The 23,162-nt window shown below is 36.6% G+C and overlaps 1 protein-coding gene across 8 annotated transcripts in view; it reads left to right on the top strand.

The window, feature by feature from the left end:
* The window catches only part of LOC125234065 (DENN domain-containing protein Crag), an 82,828-nt gene that overhangs the window by 739 nt on the left and 58,927 nt on the right, over positions 1 to 23,162 (top strand). For all 8 annotated transcript variants that reach the window (XM_048140241.1, XM_048140242.1, XM_048140245.1 and 5 more), the window contains exons 3-4: positions 19,891 to 20,055; positions 22,325 to 22,564. In XM_048140241.1, the coding sequence (XP_047996198.1) occupies positions 19,891 to 20,055; positions 22,325 to 22,564 (405 nt within the window). The remainder of the gene's footprint in view (positions 1 to 19,890; positions 20,056 to 22,324; positions 22,565 to 23,162) is intronic.

Genomic DNA, 23,162 nt, shown 5'->3' with positions numbered 1-23,162 from the left:
TGCCGAATATTTACCGAATAAACAAAGTAAATAAATAGCGTATGTTGTTTCGTTTTTCATCGGATAATGACATCCTATTTCAGCATTCTAAGGAACCACCAAAGGGAGATAAAATGCGTTAAAAATATAAGTACCCACAATAATTATGTAAAAAAGTAAAAATAACATAGCTTAAGAATCAAAAACCAAAATGTTCTTATGCACTAAATTATAGGAACATTAAGAGCCTTAGTAGATACCCATTGCCAATCATTGAAAAGTTTTTAACTCTAAGCTAGGATTTAAAATATGGCGGAACCGAATATTCGGCCGTATGTTCGGTTCGGTAACAGCTGAACCGAATGTTCGGCCGAATATTCGTATTCAGCAAAGTCCGTATTCGGCCCATCTCTATCATCCATATATTACATCACAGAAATAGAGAGAGGGGCTTATGATCAGTATGAGAGTTGACTGTTCCCTATGAAAAAGTTTTTCAACCAAATTGGTTTTACATTTTCATTTGTTTCATAAGTCAGAAGTGCCTAATAAACTAATTGGTAAAATTGGCCCTGGATATAGCTAGTGAAAAGTTTCATTTTAATGAAACACATAGTTTTAATAAAGAATGAAACTCTGCATGGGAAGGTGAAATTCAGACAAAAGCCAATACTACCCACATTATAATTTTCCTTCGTCATAATGAGACATTTTACTCATTGTACTCTCAATATCTCTTCCTAGATGCTATTTAAAGCTACATAATATTTATTTCTACCCCTTACCCCTTTCTTCCCGTGGGTGTCGTAGAAGGCGACTATGGGATATGGGTTAAATTGTGGCGTAGGCGAGAGGCTGGCAACCTGTCACTGCAATGCCACAGTTTCGTTTTCTTTCAACCCCTTATTTGCCAAGAGTGGCACTGAAGCTTTGGTAGTTTCATGTGCTCTGCCTACCCCTTTATGGGATACAGGCGTGACTGTATGTATGGATAATATTTACTGCATGCTATGTGTTTTAATGCTATTCAAATATAATCTCATTATTATAAATTTAGAACAATTTACCAGGGTCATTATACTTATTATGCTAACCATGTCACATCAACAACTGCCATTGTTGATATGCATGCATAATATTGATGATAATTAATTACTAGTTACTTATGTTATGTTTGAAGTTTTAAAGTTGTAAATCTTCTTTTTCTTCTTTGTTATTTGATAATAATATTATCCCATATGATTTTATTTAGATTATCCTACTATTATATTCACTGCTGTACCGGATAGAAAAAATCCATACTAATATTATAAATGGGAAAGCGTGTGTGTCTTTCACGGCAAAACAAAGCAACGAATTGACGTGATTTTTTATGTGGAGATAGTTGAAGGGACAGAGAGTGATATAGACTACTTTTTGTCTTTGTTTTACCCCCCCCCCACCCCTGCTTCCCTAAGTGGAAGTTTGTATGGAACATACTGCAATTTTCTAATTTAACGCGAGCGAAGCCGCGGGCAAAAACTAGTAACTCATAATTAACCATACTTTGTACAAAGGTACAGAGTTATGCTACTTAAATTTATAGCGTCAATGTCACAGAGCAGAAGTTTATGGAGACTCCCGTATAAAAAAAATTGCAAACATTAAATTGGATGACAAACAGTTTGGAGCAACCGACTCTTATTTGCCACAGCAAAGTTTTTTTAAGTTGTCCTAATGCTGGCCTATAATGCCATGTTTAGATTTAGGGACATCTGTTTTTTATTTTTTTTATTTAGGTACTAAGTCAAATTTAATTTTCTTTTCAAGTAAATCAAAGATGTAAACCCTGCTCAAGGCTGATTTTTGAAAAACTAATTTCTCTCTGGAGTTGATAGTGTCCATTGGCAATGTTAGATTACCATCAGGCGATCTATCTGCTTGTTTATCTCCTATATCATAAACAAAAACACACTTTTATAAAAAGTCTCTAAATGTCGAATTACACACACAATTTCTGTTTAACAGTGTACCTAGGCATTTTGTCACACGCAAAACCGGTCTGATCTGAGCTAGATTTGTGGTCAGGCGTCATGTTACGGCTGCCGTTACCGTAATTGATACATCGCAACCATAAATCATAACTATCACAGATAATATGCGTATGTCGTAGCCTGTGTGCGTAGCCGAATGGACAAACGCTCACGATGATATCTCTTTCGTAGCTATCTATCTCTACCGCTCTTGCGTATTGGCGCGACAGAGCCAGACTACTATTCGCGGCGTTTCGTTTTCGTTTCGCGTCGCAGAAATCCCATTCGGCTACGGGGCCTGAGGTCCTAACGTAAGTTTATTCCAATTTAGCATAATTAATGCCCATTGGCTCGTTATAAACCCACTGCAGAAAAACTCGCTCGCGCGAGAATTGAACCTGACGGCACCCCAAGCGGTGGAAATAAATTACAAGTTATGGGCATATATGGGTTAGAATAACAGAGAGAGTTTCCCACAGTTTACGAACTCTGGTGTCCACGGTAGGCTCGCTGTTTCACTCGCGGCTTCTACTAACCTTGCGACAAATGGCTTGCGATTTTAGGTAGATGTTGGACTAAAAGTAAAAGCAACTAATTTAATTGATCGATAAAATGCCCCACATACAGTATGGTCGTAAAACACACCCTAGTTTAGTAAGTGCAATAGGCTGTAATATGTGTTTTACGTTCATCTTGTCATCCTTTTTTTCTTTCTAAAGTTAATAAAAAATAAATGTATTAAGAAAACAATGACAAACGATGGGACGATGTAATAAAAACCAGTGTTTGTGCAATTTAGAGCCAGCCGACATTCGTTAAAAAAACATACTTAACACAATAAGAGTTTTGAATGATTCACGGTTATTTTCATTAGACTTATGATGCATGCAACTGCGTCGAAATATCGGGAGCTCGGCAAAAATCAAAAAGGTAATCACGGTCTATATCCCGGTCAATATAAGTCTAATACTTAACACAATAACATTCATAAAATAATCTACCCCGATTCTAAGTAAAATTCTTCCTAAAAGATAACCGCAAAAAGTTTGGACAGTTTTCAATCTTATCGCTTGCTAGACCCCAAAAGCTAAAAATCATTTTGCATGCTTCTCGGAATAGTATCGTGTTATCCATCGATACGATAGGCCTTCTTTTATAAACAACTTTCTGACAATAACACCTCAAAGACCAGAATACGTCGACCTCCCGTTTCACTAAGTTACTGTGGATCTTTAGTGTCTTATTACACGGGAAAATCTCATAGTAAATGAAATGCTTAGTGAATGTATAACCTAGTAAGAAAGGCGCTGGTTTCCTGTCTTTGGCAACTGGTTTGCCTGCCTTTGTGGCATCTGGAGTCCCTTATCGGGAACTTGACATTCTGATGAATCACTAGTCTAAATAATACGGACCCATTTCTCGAAGCTACAAGTTACAATTTACAAGTGGTTGTCAATGTCTAATATGGTAAGTTGGAATGAGACTGCCGCTTGTAACTTGTAACTTTCAGTTTTGAGAAATGGGCCCCAGATCTAAGGAAACCGTTATCAAACTGATATAATTTCAAGAAATCATCTGCTGCTGTGACTTACAAGAAATGATGACTTTTTTTGTTTTGTGTTTTTACGTAAATTGATAAACGTTCACGTAAACAATTTAAAATATTGAATGACAGAGCTGTGGGATACGGACTGATAGGAGCGGAAAAAACGTACAAAAAATGAATGAATCACTATTTAATTTTGCTCGCGTGGGTTTCGGTTCGGTCCATATCATTTGCTCTTCTTATAAGTTGCACCGGGAAAATTTCAACTCATCGAAATATCGATGAATTTAATTTGCAAAAATGGAAATCTCTTCCATTCCTCTCATCAACACAGGTTTATTTTAAGAAACTACTATTTGTAGACTAGTACATATTAGGTTAGATATCAGATATCACTCACTATTCATTTGATCGATATTGTAACCATAATACTAATACTCTTATGCACATATAATGGCGTACAATTTACGGTGAAGTAACAAATTACCATAAGCCATTTGCGTGGGCCATGAGACCTGATCCTTAGATGCTCATACATTACGTCACTATAATCGAGACTGAGGAGCTGTAAATAGATCATTTCCTGCATATTCTTTAGATAAGGTAATAAAAACAAGGATGTAAATAAGTAAAACATAGTTTTATTGGCAACAAGAAACTGGGCAGTTAGATAGATACAGTATGAAGCATGAAAAACAGTTTAGATACCTAATATATTTGAGATTAATACAACTTATAGCCCTATAGGATATTATTACAGGTGTGCAGGTAAAGAGATTGTTATTAATTATTATATGCTGTCGAACGACGTCACATACAATACGTTTTGTAGGCACTCGTTACAGGTTCTTGTATATTTTGTTGTTGTAGTCCTAAGGCACCCCAGAGGTGCAAAGGGCCTTCACCAGGTCGCGCTACGCCTTCCTATCTTCAGCGACCCTCGTGGCCTCGCTCTAGCTCAAACCAGCCGCTCGTAGCTCATTTTCGACGGTCCGCTTCCAGGCATTTTTGTATATTTTAATCCCTCTATATTATGAAGATGAGTAGACACCCGTGAGGCATGACACGTTCCTACTGATAAATATGTTTTGCGAAGATACTACTAGAGCTTATTAAAATGGGATACGAGAACCCCATTTTACTATGATTTATGCCAATCCGAATGTGCAGCTGATATCACCCCTATATTTGAATATTATCACTTATCTGTCACTCGCACGAGCGTTTTGCTCGTCGTTATAATACATGTAGATACAGTCAAAGCAAAATGAACGCTAATAGTGAGCGCACAAAGAGCGAGCGACGTCGCGAGTCAATTGCAAAAGTTTCAACATTTCAGGTTAAACACACCTAGGGTACATATTTGTTATGACTAAAGGTAGCATTCGGAGCAGCGCTGCTCGGTCGCTTGCGTCGGAAACTATCGCATATAAATCCCTACAAAGCGGTGCGGCGCGACCTTGTCGCGGCTGCTGGGCAGCGGCTGCCGGGTCGCGACTGCTGGGATCCGAATGCTACCTTAACTACAGCCCTCCATGTGATCAAGCTGCTACTCTATTAGTTTTTTCAACGTCTATGCCAGAATACACGGGCCTATTGACCCACGTGATTCATATTTTATTGGTATCATTGATCGATGCATTGAATCAAGAATGTATAAGTTCGTCGACATTGATCGTAATGAAACTATGGGCTGTTGTAACTTGTAACAAATACAACAATTTGGCTTGTTAGTTAACAGTACAGTCGACAAAAAAAATAAAAAAATCAATACATTTATTCAGCCGGTAGGCCACACAGGGACACTTTTACATGTCAACAATAAATAGTATGAATTCAACTAAAGTACAAAGTTACTATGATTAATAAGAGATGTTAGAGATGTATTGAGCCTCTAAATGTCAAAGTAGGTACATCTAAAAAAAATAACATGATACAAAGGGATGTATCCCCCTTTTACGTAATAAGGTGGAAAAAATGGATACATCTCTTTGTAGTCGACTGTACCTAGGAGCTAAACAATACCCAGGGACAGTGGTCATAGTGGAATATAGATGGAGTACAGAACATGCCGAGAATAATTACAACCACGCGAAAGCTGCCATTAAGAAATGATCTTACAATAAATACATAAACTTATTCGATTTTTACGTATTACAGTCCGCTGGCAGGGTGCAAAGCGGGTGGAGGGGGTAGCTAAAACGATCACAGCGCTCACTACGGCCAAAATTGACATCTTAGTCGCTGACTTGCGCTGTCAAATCCATATTGCAGTAAACATTTTCATGTCGTTTTTGAGATAAATTTAATACGGGCCCAGTAAAATTTGTTATGGCGAATTGTAATAACTCCAAGAAAAGTAGCGACTAAATTCTAGCTATTTCCAAGACCGTGGTGGAAACGAAACCATCGTTTAAGTGAATAGTTGCCGTAAGAAGAAAAGTGTCGTCCAATCTCTGAAGTTTTACTTAAAGTGCGTAATCATTTGATACAAGTATTGAATTGAATTTACGGTGAATTTATAGTGCAAATTTTATTGGAGGTAGAAAAGCCGACGTGGAAGCCAATCCCAGTTATGTTCGAAAATAATTTTACTTGTTTCCTCATCTGTGCTCCTGTTTACAAATCGAAACGGATTGACGAAAATGCGTAAATATCGAGGTTTCAATGGGAAGAAGGAGCACGAGAACAATAGAAGCAGAAGCAGTCCATCCACTGAAGGCTTATCACATTTTAAATAAAATTCCTGAGAACTTATTTCATGGCATTCAGACTGTATTTGATGTGATATCTGGTAAACCTCCAATATTTTCAAGTAAATGAAACAAGTTTTTGTAATGTATATTATAATTAAACGTTATTATAGCTAGTTTGTTTTTATTTTACAATAAACCCTGTACCCTGCAATGATATTTATAATACCTATAGTTAGCCTATGAAAATGACAGGATACCAGTGAACTGATCAACTATTTCAAAAGCCAATGATTTATTTATACTTTATTGCACATAGGTATAAATGGTGGAATAATGTCTTCAATTTGTAGAAAATGCCCAGCTAGCACCAATTTATTGCCTTTATTCATCGTCTCGGGTTGGAAAATGATTTCGTGAGCGATGGCACGAAACCCCGTTTTAGTCACCAGTTTGTTAATTTCTCACTGAAAACAACGATTTTAATGTTATTGGCGATAATGTTGTAACCACCATCGTCCAAAATTGTCTAATGTAGTAAAATAGCACAAGATTTCATTAATTTTTTCACAATGTTTACTTACTTCTCGCTTGACAGCGGTTACAATCTTTGAGTAATTATGTTAACTAGAGAGGGCACCTCAACTTGATTTTGTGTAACAACACTTAGAGCCGATCGGCACAAACGCGTTTAGTCTGTGCCGAACGGCTGAGGTAGATTGACGTATCGCAATGAAAAATATTTCGTCTAAATAATGCCGTCATGTGTAGTGAGGTACTGTAGAAACTGCTCAGGAAAATCTAACAAAAGCCAAGGAGTGACTTATCATACGTAGGTTTACTGCATTTTTGTTTAAACACGCTTACTTTAAAAAAAATGTATTAATATAAACTCATGCCGATGCGCCATGTTGCGGCAGCCATGTTTCGTTGAAACCAAAGACTAAAAAATGCAACAAAAGTAGACGTGACAATATCGCAAGTGAAAGAATAAAACGCACTAGGTCTTGATTAATACATTTATTAAGTTAAATAAATACACAACGCTCGACTGTCCTGACTCCCATAAAACGCGCGCGGGATAACTCCTTTTTTAATTGACAGCTCGACCACAGAGAACAGCGCTGTCAGTTAGGGTTACGTTCAGAATCTAGCTTAAATACATCATCATCATCATCGTGCCGCTTACATGATATGAGGAATTATCAATATAACGAGACAAAAGGTATATGATTAATCCATGTTTTGTATTAAACTAGGCGGCATTTCTAACAATCGGCCATCCTGCTGTTTGCCTGACTCTAGGCAAATAAGAAACAAAAACATATTTCTTAAGAAACTAACAGATTATCATAATCATCAATTGCATTTTGCTAGTTAAGGTCATTCGTTTACAATTTATATCAAAAAAAAGATAACGCAAAGAGGATGATGATGATAAGAGAGTCCTAATACATTTATAGGTTACAGCTATTATAAGAATTGCCAAGTATTAGTTATTAATATTTGTGCACCTTTAGCAAAACACTGACAAAAAAAAAAGGTTGACTTAGCAATCTGTAGGTATAACATACACAATTTTGGCATTATGCAGTGGAAATTTTGGACACAAGAAAATATAATTTTCCAGTGGGTAATTTTGTGTTAACGATGACTTCGTCTTATGAAGGTATATAGATAGTATTAGCCTTTATTGGCACACCTCCGCAAAAGATACTTACAGAAAAAAAATAGTGGCGACAAAACAAATTATTTTAAACAGAGGCAGACAACAGGTGGTATTATCGCTCAAGAGCGACCTCTACCAGACAACCTTCGGGTAGCGAAAATAAAACATAATCAAATCAAAAACTAGGTGTCACGAAATCAAAAGTCAAGGTTCGAGTACCTAAGTAAAGTTCCACTGCATAAAAAAAATATTTTTACATTTTGACAAAGATTCTAATAAAACAAAGACAGAACAATTTTACTTATACATAATGTCTCCGGCCATCCGTAATAGACTGGATGTCCTCATCCAACTACCGATGTATAAGTACATAATCATATAGCTAACACTTGTTAACAAATTTAGAAAATAAAATATTTTTTTATTTTTATTTTAACAAAAGTACAGTAACAAGTTAAGCAACATGCAACCCTAGAAAGACGTATCCAAAAAGGTGTATAACAGCATCAGTCTGTCACGGTCTACATCCCAAGGTCAACCCATATTGTTCGAATAGGCTAGTTTCCTACTAGTCAAATCAGCTTCTTTTTTAAAAACTGTCAAAACGATTTGCTAATGTGGAATTACTATGAAATACTGAGGAGTGACGTCACGGTCAATTCATTTACTTTTTATATCTTTTCTTTGACTTATTAAATAGAAATAATGTTTAAACATAATTACTGTCCATATATTTCTTCTAATTATTTGGTGCACTGCATAAAATATTTTATAGCCTAGCCTAGCACGTTATTAAATTTTCAAATCACATTTTATTAATAATATCTGTTTCAGTTAAAGCAGTAACACCCTTACACAATAATATGTAAACGTTTAACAGTTTAGATGAAATTTATTAAATTTGTAATATCGAAAATAAGTAAAGAAGCAGAAAACTACGTTGAGTTAGTTATTCATATTTTATTTAAATGTTTTGTGTTATGTGGAAGCATTCGCTGGTTTATTTTGGAAATCAATTACACCTCTAACAACGTATTAGTTTTCCGAAGGCTGTGCCAACTTCCTTGTAGATCTAATGTTATACCAAAGAATGATATGAATGCCATAAATAATATGAATGAATATGAATGAAGAAGATCAAATATTATAGAGTTCTGTCAACATAATATATTATGTAAGCACAGTGCATAGACTGCCATCTCTCTACACAAGCTTGAAACTTCTAAACCTCAGTTTAGACAATTTAGCCCATATTCTTAGCTTGATATGTGTTAAAATGTCAAATATTAGTATTAGCGCCATCTAGGCTACCGTACCTATTTCTAAATGGTTCTGAGGTACGTTTTTAGGGTTCCGTATTTTCTTAGACTGTAGCTGTCTATACGGAGTTACATATGTCTTTGGTTATACTTACTTATTCTAGGTAAATTACAATCACTGTTGAACGAATTTTGTTGTAGTACATATAAACATTACGGCCTTACAATAGGTACACACAAAAATTGTTGCAATTTGAGGAAAATGAATATCATAATTCACATTGTTTTCTAGTATCACTACTGAAAGTACTGAATGAATATTGTTTATATCTACGTAACACATATTTATATATTGATTTTAAAAATAAGTTTTGTATTTGCTAAATCTACATCTTTGGACAGCGAGTGCATAGTCAGGTAAACATACACTTCAATATAGGTACCTACTACCTATAACAAGAGTAAGACTGTTGCATCACAAGCTAATGTGAAGCTTAAGGTTATAATTATAACCAATAACACCTACTACACTTAGGGCCACTTGCACCAACGAAAATGAAGGGTTAACCCGAGGGTTAACGCACCATTTTATATGGAATTTGACAGATGACAGCCCACTAACCCCGAGTTAAGTGGTTGGTGCAAGAGGGCCTTAGTCGCTGCTCGCAATGCCGCCGCTGAACCGTGGGTATGCCACACTACAATATATATGCTCTCGTGGTCACCCAAAACTACCGTCAGTAAATGTAATGAGTTGGACTTGGAAACAGAAAGTAAGTGTCTGGTAACTTGTGTCATCACATAACGTGTCCCACGTCCACACCCACACACGCACGGGGTGTATGTATAGTATGGTACCGTAGCGTGGATGATTTCCTGCAACTCAACGACTAGCGTGAATTTAAGGCAGAAAGTTTACAACAGTGTTGGATAATTAAATACACACAAACGGTGCAAAATAATATACAACGTGTTTCCGGTACCACTCAAAACCTCAGACACCCCAACAGATTTTTTTATTTTTTAAACTCATCTAGAGTATTCATTTTTTAATCTGATGGTTATTTTTTCTTAAATTGAATTTTTAATTTTCTACTCTACTTGACTTTTAGCTCTACACTCAATAAAATAATTGCTAACTACCATCATAAACCATTAAACTATTTATTTGTGTACGTTACTGCAACGACATAAGGTTTACCAATAGACAGCTACGATGTCACTGTAAAAGACTTTAAAGCTTTGTCACAGCTTCAAATTGGACAGGTAATCTCAGTAAGCAAATTTAAACCCAATGTTCAAAATGACAAGGTTGTAATTAGGTACGAGTTTATTTTGTTATAACTTATGATAAACATACCTCCAAATACTGAAAAAGGTAAACAACCTCTAGCAATGCGATATAGGTACACAATGTTGTATTATGAATACAATAGAATAGGCACATAAAAAATAACTAATAATACTAATTTAAATAAAAATATTACCCCCATCAAGATATAGCTCAATCGATTCTACTCTCGATTCTGAACAAACGGTTTTCAGGTTTTTAGTGTTAAGTGAAACACGGTGTATATGCACAGTTATCATTATGTCACGACGCACACAATACAAGGCGTCAAAACATTTGGACCGCTAAACTTATATTATATCCTGAGACATGCATAGGGAGTAACAATATAAATATCTACTGTTATTTTTATAATATCAATACACACACTAGATGTGAAATTCACTTTAGTAAATTGAGATGTACAGACACAGGCTGTATGGTGAGCTTGTTACGGCGTACCCGCACAGAGAGTATCCGTCTCATGCAAGCATTAGTTGTCCTATATTATATCCTGATACACGCACAGGGTGTAAAAATATATGTACTATTATATTTATAATGCCACCACGTACCTATTTTCGCTCAGTGATCCCAAATGAGTCAGCCTACGAAATGAGAGATCACCACCTGTCCCGATCCTGCGCAGCCTCCTGACAGTCACCGTTTTAAAGCTGTCGCAGCTCCGCCGCCACGCTGTCCACTGGCGCTGTCGATGAAGTACACAGACACAGGCTGTGTGGTGAGCTTGTTACGGCGTACTCGCACAGGGAGCATCCGTCTCACGCAAGCGTAGGGGTGCCTCTTGTTACCGCGTTCTCACACAGGGAGCTATCGGCCTCAAGCAGACTATTTGGTGATCTCTGTTACCGCGTTCTCACACAGGGAGCTATCGGCCTCAGAGACCCTTACTTGTACCCGCGTACCCGCGCAGGGGGTATCGGCCTCAAGCGAAAATAAGATTCAACACCGCGTGCGCACACTGGACGCAGCGGCCTCCAGCGAATCATCTTCAACACCGCGTGCGCACACTGGACGCAGCGGCCTCACTCCAACCGCCGTGGAGTGGTGGCAAGTTGTCTTCCATCTACCGCGTACGTACACACAGGACGCAGCGGCCTCCAACCATGTCGCCGCAACTCTCTAACCATGCCACCAAAGCTCTCCAACCATGTCACCGCAGCTCTCGGACATAATATACATTCAGCATCCAACATGTAAACCAATAAATATTTTACACGTTATTTATCAAACATAATTATGATTGTGAACACATATAAGTACAAAAATATACATTTATCTATCTTTTAAAATTGGTGGGAAATGCATCACCATTTGCTGGAATTAAAATTAAGCATTTGCGTTGCGTCACGAACAGTATGTGACATGTACTGTAGTTTAGAAAGTGAAAATTATTTTATAATTAGTCTTCCGGACACAAGTACTAAATTCCAAAGTCAGGATCATTAGTACTCCAATATATTTACTTTCCACTAAACTTTGTATATTGACCCAAAAATATCTATAAGTAACAGTTAAAAGCTATAGAAATATAAAATAATTAAAGAGCATTTCACAATTGAATACATTAGCGTCTGGCAGACAGTTACTACATGGCCATGGTTAGCAGGTTATGACCAGTTTAATTTTACCCTAAGAACAGACATTGACATCGTGAACTTTATTTTCTAATGAAAGAGAGATAATCTCATGCACATTGTTTTGTTGTCTCAAACGGCTTCAGTAGTGCTTCCAATTAAAACTCCCAATTTACATAAAAGCTTAACAAGTCATACATCGAAACATCTCAAAAATCAATCTATCAGAGGTAAACACCGCATTTTAAACATTCGTGTAACAGTTTCTGAGTTTATCGGGAACGTACAAATAGACAGACACAAATACAGATCCTGCAAGGGACCTTGGATTGTCAGGTGCAGTGATAGTAATATTCATTGCTGTCGTTTTAGACAAAAACTTCTTACATAGGTACTTCAAGTTCCAATGTTAAAAAGTCAACATGCTGTAATATTATCACTAAATTGAGTGTATTTTCCAAATTTTTGGTATTTGGTAATATTATACAATAAAAGTAAATTTTAATGTAGAACTTGACTCTTCAACCACAGAATAAATAATAGTATTTACATACAGAAATTCCCATAGAACCGAAGTTCCGCGTCGCATTGTATTTTCCTTTTGTAGTGCATGGTACTATCCGTACCATATACCTAAGACTATTAGACGATTCAGATTTTATTCACCTAATTGTCTTATGTGTGGCATTGCAAGCACACGAGGGAACTTCAAGTTGTGTCAACCCTAACAATTGCTATGCAGCAATGCCAGCCGAACTCGCCCTACCAGAACAGTGTCCGACCCCTGATTCTATCTAAAACAAATGCCTGTGCATTTTGTCTAGACGCCAGCACTATATAGCGTCCATTTTTGGCAAATTTTCGTAAAAGAAATGGTGTAAATTACTTAAAATTTTAATTTCGAACAAACATTGAAAATTATCAAAGACAGATTACCAACCAGCTCAAGTAGGTATAACTGTATGCATTTGTAATGGTTTTTCTTATTACGATACTATCTAGTAGGTATATAAACTCATATAATAGTAGTTACATTATATATTGATGATTTGATCCTGTTACTCCTCATTAAATAAAGTACAAGAGACTAAATATTCAATTAGTACCTATGTCATGAGACACTAACCTTGGGATCGTTTCCAAATTTTAGTTGACAAAGTAAAAACATTATAAAAATGAAATTAGAACATACCACTGGGTCCGCACAGTGAGATTGAAATTGAGAAGTCCTTTATAGAATGTGAATACTCTATAGAATTTAAATCGACGCAGTTCCGCAACTACAAGACACCATATAACTTACATTTGACCCACTTTATAGGCACTATATTTCATAACTAGGTACTTTTTTTTTGCGAGAAACACTTGCAGCAAAACGAGGCATAAAATGTTTTATCATATCAATAAGAACGACCAGTAATGCCTCCCGTTTCCTGATGTCTTACCAACGTTAAGAACAGTTTTACTGAATAAATGAAATAGTACCTATCTCTAATCGTAATCAGTAATCACATCTAGTACTGGCAGTAGTAAATTCTTTCATTATTCTTCTTATGCAATCAAAGTGAGCAGTTCCTTAGCGCTGTACTTGTTGCACAGGTTAATATTCCATCATAATGAATGTCTATAATACCTACACATAAGATAGGCAAACACATACAAAACAATAATAATACTTGGATAACATAAATCTCCTACGTTATGGAAGTATTTAATTTCCATTATGTATTAATAAATTTATTTGCGATGAGCTTTTCAACAGCTGAACATAGTTGTAAATTTTGCCATGTTTCCTCTTGTGGAACTAACCAATAGTCATTAGATTTCAAATCAATCTAAACTATCATCTCAAAATATTCAAAATCACACACCTACTGTACTTCCAGCGAGATACAATCTTCCCTTCACATCACACTAGTAAATACAAGTACTGAGTGATGGATCAATTAAACTCAAATGGGAACCTGACAAAATGATCATAACTTTAATTTAGTTCTATTTAAAAAAAATAAATAACTTCAATGTAGTCTAACATCACTATTAGGTATATAAGTCATATCACTGCGGCACAACACAACAGTGCAGTCACGAATTTCTTATTATTAATAGAATTGACCAGATATCTTTTGAAATCAACTCAATCAACATATCAGCAATACAACGAGGAAAGGTCGCCAGCATCCTTTGTACAATGCCTCACGGACCTATTTTTTTGATACAAGCTAGCATAGTTATTATGTAAATTTGCTCATATAAATAAATATTTTTCATATTTAACCGTTATACAATTACTTCCCGTTGATAGGCAAGTGGCAGTTTAAACTTATTATAACCCGGTTCACTTCAGCAACATACAACTACACTAATATTCCTTACCTCAATACTTTCTAAAAATTCTGTAAATACATCTTAATTATGATTTATTATGGAATTCAGCATCTCCTCAAGGTGCCAAGCACATTTATTTCACACTTAAATTAAGAATAAGTCTCGGAGACTTTACCACAACTATGAACACTTCTATCATTCCAGCTCTACGGCACAACTAAATGCACCCTCTTCAAATTATTCAGTACACATTTATAATTTAAAATATATAAATAATTATTATTTCTCAATTAAAAACATAATAATTATCTCACAGTATTACCTGTTTTGGCATCAATATATTATATACATACCGCTATGTTACTTTGCAGACCCATATCACATTAGAAAGGGATGGCTATAATGTCCATATTTATGTTGTTTGTTTCATCCAAAATTTTGTTCCACAATACATGAACATTTCTCTGATACATGATCTCCATTCCTAGGAGTCAAAGCAATCATTTCTGATCTGGAAAATAAACACAAGAAACCACGGCCAAACCATAAGTCCAGTGTGGTATTATAATACTGATAATGCATGTTGTGCATGCACTTGATGTAATAAAAGTGCAAGTTTGACAGAAATCACACCCCATGGCAATCAACACACCACAAACTGATATAAACCAGCTTCAAAATGAGCATTTTTATTAGGCATTTCTTTACTGGACTTAATGTACAATACATAGATAAATGATCAGATTGTATTATCATCTTATTTGTGAACTTGTCAGTGCGTAAAACATTTCATTATTAGTTTCACATTTCAACACACCTGCACTCAGGCATGTAACTTACCTCAGACACAGTATTGTACTTACTGGTTGGACAATAGATATCACACCTTCATTGAATATTGATCAATCTATTTAAGTACTTCGTGACTTTAGTGCATTTAACCAAAACTTAGTGCATTTTACAGTGCGTAAATGCGTTTATTTGGAACGTCGCGTCGTCATGACGCTAATGATAACTTCGTATGATAATCAACTTATTTGACCGAAATACTGCGTGAGCATGAAAGTTTGAAACCGCACTTCTGAATTGAAAGAATAAAACGCACTAGGTCTTGATTAATACATTTATTAAGTTAAATAAATACACAACGCTCGACTGTCCTGACTCCCATAAAACGCGCGCGGGATAACTCCTTTTTTAATTGACAGCTCGACCACAGAGAACAGCGCTGTCAGTTAGGGTTACGTTCAGAATCTAGCTTAAATACATCATCATCATCATCGTGCCGCTTACATGATATGAGGAATTATCAATATAACGAGACAAAAGGTATATGATTAATCCATGTTTTGTATTAAACTAGGCGGCATTTCTAACACAAGTTAGTTCAAGTTTCCTATCATACATTAAATTTATTATTTATCGACGCAAAAAAGGTTATTTAATTATTATTGTCAGAATTGCACAGTTTTCCGACATGTCCGTCTATAACAGATTCTCAATACGCGTGTCGAATTTCATGTGAGTATGTAAATGTAAGTGCAGTACCTAACCTGCCTGAATGAATTTGGGTAGGTAGACGGTCAAGCAAATTATGAGAGTATAAAAACGCGCGAAATTCAAATTTTCTATGGGACGATAAACACGCGCGCATACATACATGGATGTAGATAAAGTTATGTATGCGACTATACATAATTAGGCATTAAAACACTCATGTTATTAACACAACAAAAACAACACTCATGTTTTAATGCCTACCAATCCTACCATTATGCAAATGTCACATAAATAACTAATATCCAGTTGCGGCTACGTGTACACATGTACGCTCAGTCCGTATGCAGCTTTATATGTGGGCATTTAAAAAAATTGGGACTCACAGAGTTGTTAAAAAAAAGTTAAATCCCTGTCAGTTTTGCAACGATAATTAAGCATGGAATTTCAATAAAAACATCGTTTTTGTTTTAATTATGTAAATTATACTAAGCTATAATCTAAATTCAGAACGTGAAAAAAGTTTAGTTTTAAATACAGATTTCAAGCTTGATTGTCGTTACAAAACTAACAGCGATTTATGTTTTTTGTTAACAACTCACGCTAATTTGAGAGTCATAAATTAAAAAAAATGCCCATGTAAACCCATGTCACTTCTATACTACGACTTCTAATCTATGTACTCTATGCAGGGCTCATCATCGCGACCGAAACGTCGTAAGCGTCGAGTAAAATCGTAGCGCTTGCGACGTTACGGAAGCAGGCCATTGGTTAACACCCCGCCCCCTCACCCCGCCTTCAGCTTACAGGCGGTGACACGTTCGTTGTTTGCTATAGCTCCTCTATACGAAGTAATAATTACTCAATGGTTACAATATTGTCACTGTCACGTGGCGTTGTCGTCGCGCACGGTCCCAATAGGATACCTAATAGTTAGGACCCCTCCAAACAAATTTGTATGCTTGATTCTGGTTATGATCTTGTAATATGTGTCGGGAGTTTAACGATATGGTTCGAGTCTGTAAGGATTTTGATATTTATGTTTCCAAGATATCTCAATTTAAAAAGTCTGTTTATTTGGTCACAAAAAATATTTGATTAAAATTTGTATAGTTAAGCGCGTTTGTAATTACCTTCTGTCTTCTTTTAATTTAAATTAATTTCAAAATTTTGGTATCTTGTTCTTCTTTAAATTTCTTTATTATTGTCATATAAAAATTGTATTAACATGCTATAAATTATAATAAGTATAACTCATAGTCATGTTGTGTACATATAATTTTGGACTGTAATCTAGTTCTTAAGCTTTTCTAACCTGTATCTCTTATGTTATTTCGATTACTGTCTGTTTTATGTACCTTATGAAATAAAATAAAAAAAAATAAAAAAATAAAATAAAGGTGATTACTTACAGACATAATTCTGCTATTATAAATTACAATACGGTTTGTGGATGATCACATTTTGATAGTCGACGTTTGTCCGATGGCAATTTCGTTTTAGGTTTTCATACAGAAAAGGCACTTATAGTGTGGCGTGTCTCTGATACACGCAGTCTGTCCGTATATCATTATAATCCGATTTGCAAATCTTAAAGGTTGCGGTGTAGGTCTTCAATACAGCGCAATCGTGATGGGCCGGTCGCCGATCGTTTAGAACTTGAGACAACACTTTACTCTATACAACACCTGTGCGCGTACTAAACGATCAATCATGTCATACCAATACCATCAGAGTTGATATTGACCTGTCTATATAATTTACGATTAGAGGTTAGATATGGGTATCTAGACCCATGAGCTTGCCTATTTTGGTACATTTGTCACATAAACGTACAAAAACGGAATAACATCTGACGACCGTTCTAGCCTTCTAGCCTAGCGGGTCAGCCGCTTGCCCTGCCTGCGCCTGCTAAGCGGCGGTCCGGGTTCGAATCCCGGTAAGGGCATTTATTTGTGCGATGAGCACAGATTTTGTTCCTGAGTCATGGATGTTTTCTATGTTTATAAGTATTTGTATATTAGATATAATATCGTTGTTTGTGTACCCACAACACAAGCCTTCTCTACCGTGAGACTCGATGTGTGTAAGAATGTCCTATAATATTTATATATATATAATAATCCAAATAGGCGGTGCTACTCAATCCATCTCCAATGATTGATCTTTTAGATAAGGTCAGTGTGGGCAAGACCGTCTACCCGGAAAGACCGTCTATTGACTATAACTTTTGTGTTTATATATCTACGCCTCTCACACCTCCGAATGTATATCAGTTTTTCATCCTGAAGCCACTGGTCTTCAATACATATCCCTAGGACGAACACTAGTTAACAATAAACTTGATTCGAGTTTCGAGCTCGAGCATCGAGTTCAACATGGTTCAGCAAAAAATTAAAATAAAATAGAAGCAGTCGGAATATTTGTATATCATATATGTAACGTAGTGATTTAATAACCGTTCTTTCTGACTAGTACTATTAATCTACTCAAAACGCGTTCAATTTCTTGTTTTATGTTCTGAAATATGTAACTTAGAAATTGGGCCTACTCAGAAAGTCCGGCATAAAAGAGAAAGGCAAGACCGGCATACGATAAACAAGGAGTTGCCAACCTTTTTTAGGCTTTATTGGAAATAAGTCGAGTGTAAACAATATCAATATATAAGTACGTTTTTGGCTTATGATAATTGTACCGTTTTAGATTTTAACTTCGAAATACAGTTTTGGTAATGATTCGTATGGTGTTACTAATATCATTCGAAAGTATTAAATAAAAATAACAGCTGTGAAGAATTATAAGTGGTGAACAGAACTAAGCCTACTTGCGATTAAATAACGACTTTAAAACGCCCTTGTAAAAAAAATAACTTGGTATTAACAATGCTAATTTGACGTATTTTAACAAAGGCTGTAATGGATAAATAGTGGGTAGTATTTTTTTATTTAGCATTTAATAGTACATTGTGCATCAAGAGAAGGAACTTGAATATTACTAACGAGAGTAAGTTAAATCGCGACGGCATGCCAGAGCGATTTAAAGACTCGAGTTTGTAATATTCATACTCCCCGAGTTACACACAATGTTTTTCATCACACTTGCAATATAAAATTATGTAAAAAGATAAAAAAAAATTGTATAAGGTACTAGAAATTTCATAACTCCCTTGGGAGAGCGTTTTTCTATAACTCACTCTCCGCCTGCGTGCAAAATCACATTTAGAGTGCGAGCATGATAAAAAAAATAACGCGAACATTCATACTGTAGTGACTATAGCAAAACCAAGCATTGATAAGAAATGTTACCAAACTAATTCACGTATCTTAATATCCTATTACGTTTTCTTAATAACATAGTTTCAAAAACAGATAAGTAGTTGGATTTATATGAGCCTGTAATATCGTGACTAAATTGTATTCGCAGGTGTTCGTTGGAAAAACATTATAATGCAATTAATAGATATGTGATACTACTTATTGTAATAACTTTAACTCTGAAATACCACGAGATGAGAAGTTAATCAGGTTTAACTTGCTAACTTTTTCTCATAACAGTTTAGTAACTTTACATTGTTATAGTATATCCCTTTTTCTGAGAACAAATGCCACATAAAGCTGCGGTTTCACTTAGTGTTCTGAACAGTTCTGAGCGAGCATTCGTTCGTTCGTGCGCAGATCGGACCTTTATCGGTGCACGAACGAACGAATGATCGCTCAGAACTGTTCAGAACACTAAGTGAAACCGCAGCTTTAACGGCATGGATAGGATAATGGCTATATTAGAACACCATAAAACTTGATCCTAGAAAACGAGCAGGTTATAAGTAGATATACCATACCCTGCTTTCACCTCATGACATGACAAAAGACGACTGTGTTGATGTTGCAGCTCACTAGATTTTTATTGCCTTAATTGCCCTTTTAAGTAAAGTAATTACTGTTGTTTTCTCGAAGATATTAAGAAACCTTCCACTTTCCAGGTGTCGTATTCCCGAGTCTCGGCGAAACCGTTCCCAATGGCTACGAACTGATAGAGACGACGCCAAGTGGACTGCCCGCAGACCTGAACCATGGTTCAATACGGACGCCAGAATGCTTCATCTGTATTCGACGGGGACGGGACAGAGCGCCGCTGGTTGACATCGGTAAGAACTTGCGCCGAGTAGACTGGCTGACCTTAATCATGGTTAAATCGTATCATTATTTTCCTAAAAAAATCCGAGTAAAGCTAGAAAATGGTTTACAGAATCAGTAACATTTCAGTGCAATATCAGCAGCTAACAGCAGGGTTAGCACGTGATTGCCGCGAGAGTATGTCGCCGCGAGATAGATCACATGTCTTCTTCTAATTGTCTTAATGACATATTTCGCGGCGACATACACTCGTGGCAATCATGTGCTAACCCTGCTGGAATTATGGGTCTACTTTTGTACAGTTCTACACATTTATATTTACTGCTAGAGGTCTGGCGCAACATAATTGATTTTATTGAGTTAAAACTGCAAATAAAGTAGGTATATAATTTAATTCGGCAACGAAGTATATAATTCTTACACGCGTTCACATGTTTCTTTCATAACCACGTCCATGTTTTATTCAAAAACTGCCCTGTAATACAGTTACCGACAAAGTTAAAGCCGTACTGAGTTATCTTAAAGGCCTTTATAGCCTAGCAACCTGTATTCTTGGCATGGTTATGTAATCCAGTAGATAACGATGATAGCGCGACAGCAAATAATGCATTTTTTGTACAGTTTTTTATCTGGCTTACATTTTACGCTCGGGCACCTTTGCGGCTGATACTGGATTCTTAAACGGAGAGGAATTACATTTTGTTAGTTGGGATTCACAAAAAATTAAACTTATTATGACATCATTACTACCAGATACTTTTCGTAGGCATTATTGTAAATATATATAGGCGTAAGGCATACAAATGACCTGTCAAAAGCGTTGCTTTTCGCTCACAGAACACGCAGAATATAAAGACATTTCTGTTTGAAGTGACGTACCTTCTTTTTTACAGTAGTCGTTTGGTAGCTGATACTCTAATTCATTTGCTACTTACTACTTAGTAATCGGCGACACTGTTAGCTGTACATTTGTAATCCTTATTACAAGGACATAAAGTCTACTAATTAAAGGTGTTGCTGTTTGTACCAAAATCATGCTTATGCGATACGTAAAAGTCACGTGTTTTACAACAAAAATATTAGGAATGTCATATTCATTTAGAGCGAGTCAGTTTCATGACCCGAACCGCTCGCCAAGTGTCACTGGAATGTCCAAATAGTAAATTTTATGGTCCATCTACTTTTTTAGGGTTCTGTAGTCAACTAGGAACCCTTATAGTTTCGCCATGTCTGTCTGTCCGTCCGTCCGTCCGCGGATAATCTCAGTAACCGTTAGCACTAGAAATCTGAAATTTGGTACCAATGTGTATATCAATCACGCCAACAAAGTGCAAAAATAAAAAATGGAAAAAAATATTTTATTAGGGTACCCCCCCTACATGTAAAGTGGGGGCTGATATTTTTTTTCATTCCAACCCCCACGTGTGATATATTGTTGGATAGGTATTTAAAAATGAATAAGGGTGTACTAAGATCGTTTTTTGATAATATTAATATTTTCGGAAATAATCACTTTTAAAGGAAAAAAAAGTGCGTCCCCCCCCTCTAACTTTTGAACCGTATGTTTAAAAAATATGTAAAAAATCATAAAAGTAGAACTTTATAAAGACTTTCTAGGAAAATTGTTTTGAACTTGATAGGTTCAGTAGTTTTTGAGAAATACACGAAAAACTACGGAACCCTACACTGAGCGTGGCCCGACACGCTCTTGGCCGGTTTTTTTATTTTATGTATGGGAATATTGGGAACCGTAATATTTGCAGTGAAATGAACCGTACCATTAAATTAAGATATTGATAGCAATAAAACCTGGCTATATCTTTGGGTTCATGCGACTAATAAATATTACGAATTATACTTGTATAATACCCGCTTACCCCGCTCAAAATCAACAATAAATGTAAAAAAACTTCCGGATATTATGTGTTGCCTTTACATAAACTCAAATTATTGTTTTTTTGTGGCGGTGTATACCTACATTATAAACGTTTCAGGCCCCGGAGCCGAATGGTACTCGTATTTCTGCGACGCCAAACGCGGCAGAAATGCAGTCTGGCTCTGTCGCGCTCGCGCCAATACAATACGCAAGACTGATAGAGATTTGCGTTTGGCGTCGCAGAAATGCCATTCTTCTACGGGGCCAGAACTGAATAAGAACGAATACCCACTGTTCTCATGTTTCCTCTTGAAAGCTATCTACGTTGAAAGCTCTTGATGACTAACTAGTTCTGTTGATAAGACGCATTGACCAGATTCCTAAACCTATCAATTTGTTGACAGGCGTCATGTATGAAGGCAAAGAGCGTCTCATGGCCGACGCGGAAATGGTGCTCGAGTCCGTCGGGCAACGTCTAGCGAACGTCAACAACTCGACAGCGAAGACGTTCATAACGTACCGCCGAGCGCACGCCGGCGCGCCTTGTAACGCGCTAGTGGTTGTCGATGTGTGTGTGATCATAGCTAGCAAGGGGGAATGTCCCCCACACGCCTTTTGTATGATCGCCAAGAACCTTAACAAAGGTAGGTGTACCAACACAGCTATTAAGAACAACACAACAATAACTTACCTTCTAATAGGCGTGCAAAGCGCTGGAGGTCGATGTGTGTGTGTGACTGATTATAGCCTGCAAGGGAGGTCCGCTGTACGCCTTTTGTATGATCGCGAAGAACCTTAACAAAGGTAAGAAGAACTAAGCCTTAAGCCATCAATGATTGACTATCATCTCCAGTTTATTATGTCAGGGAAATTCTATCTTAGGGTATGCACGTATTTGTTCCCTTCTATGCAGAATAATAACAATGTACCGATAGTCGTTGCCATGCCAAATAGCAGCACAGTCTTTTTCATTCATGAATTTCTTTTACTGTTTTAAAGCCTCCGCCACACATAAAGCGTTTTGATAGCGCAGCGTTTGCCGAGCGGAATGCGCGCTGAAAACCGCGTGCAGTCCGCTCGCAATCCGCGCTCGATAGTTTCCGCCGGCATCCGCGTGGCGTAAGGCCAGCGTCCGGCGCACCGCTATCGTTGTGCTCAGCTAACGCTACTCTCTCAAAACGCGCATGTGGCCGAGCTTTGATAGTTACACATTGACTATGACAATGTCAATTAGCTGCTAGA

Source organism: Leguminivora glycinivorella, chromosome 15 (assembly GCF_023078275.1).
Source record: "Leguminivora glycinivorella isolate SPB_JAAS2020 chromosome 15, LegGlyc_1.1, whole genome shotgun sequence".
NCBI lineage: Eukaryota > Metazoa > Arthropoda > Insecta > Lepidoptera > Tortricidae > Leguminivora > Leguminivora glycinivorella.
Note: the sequence above shows the minus strand (reverse complement) of the source record. Positions and strands in the feature narration are given on the sequence as shown.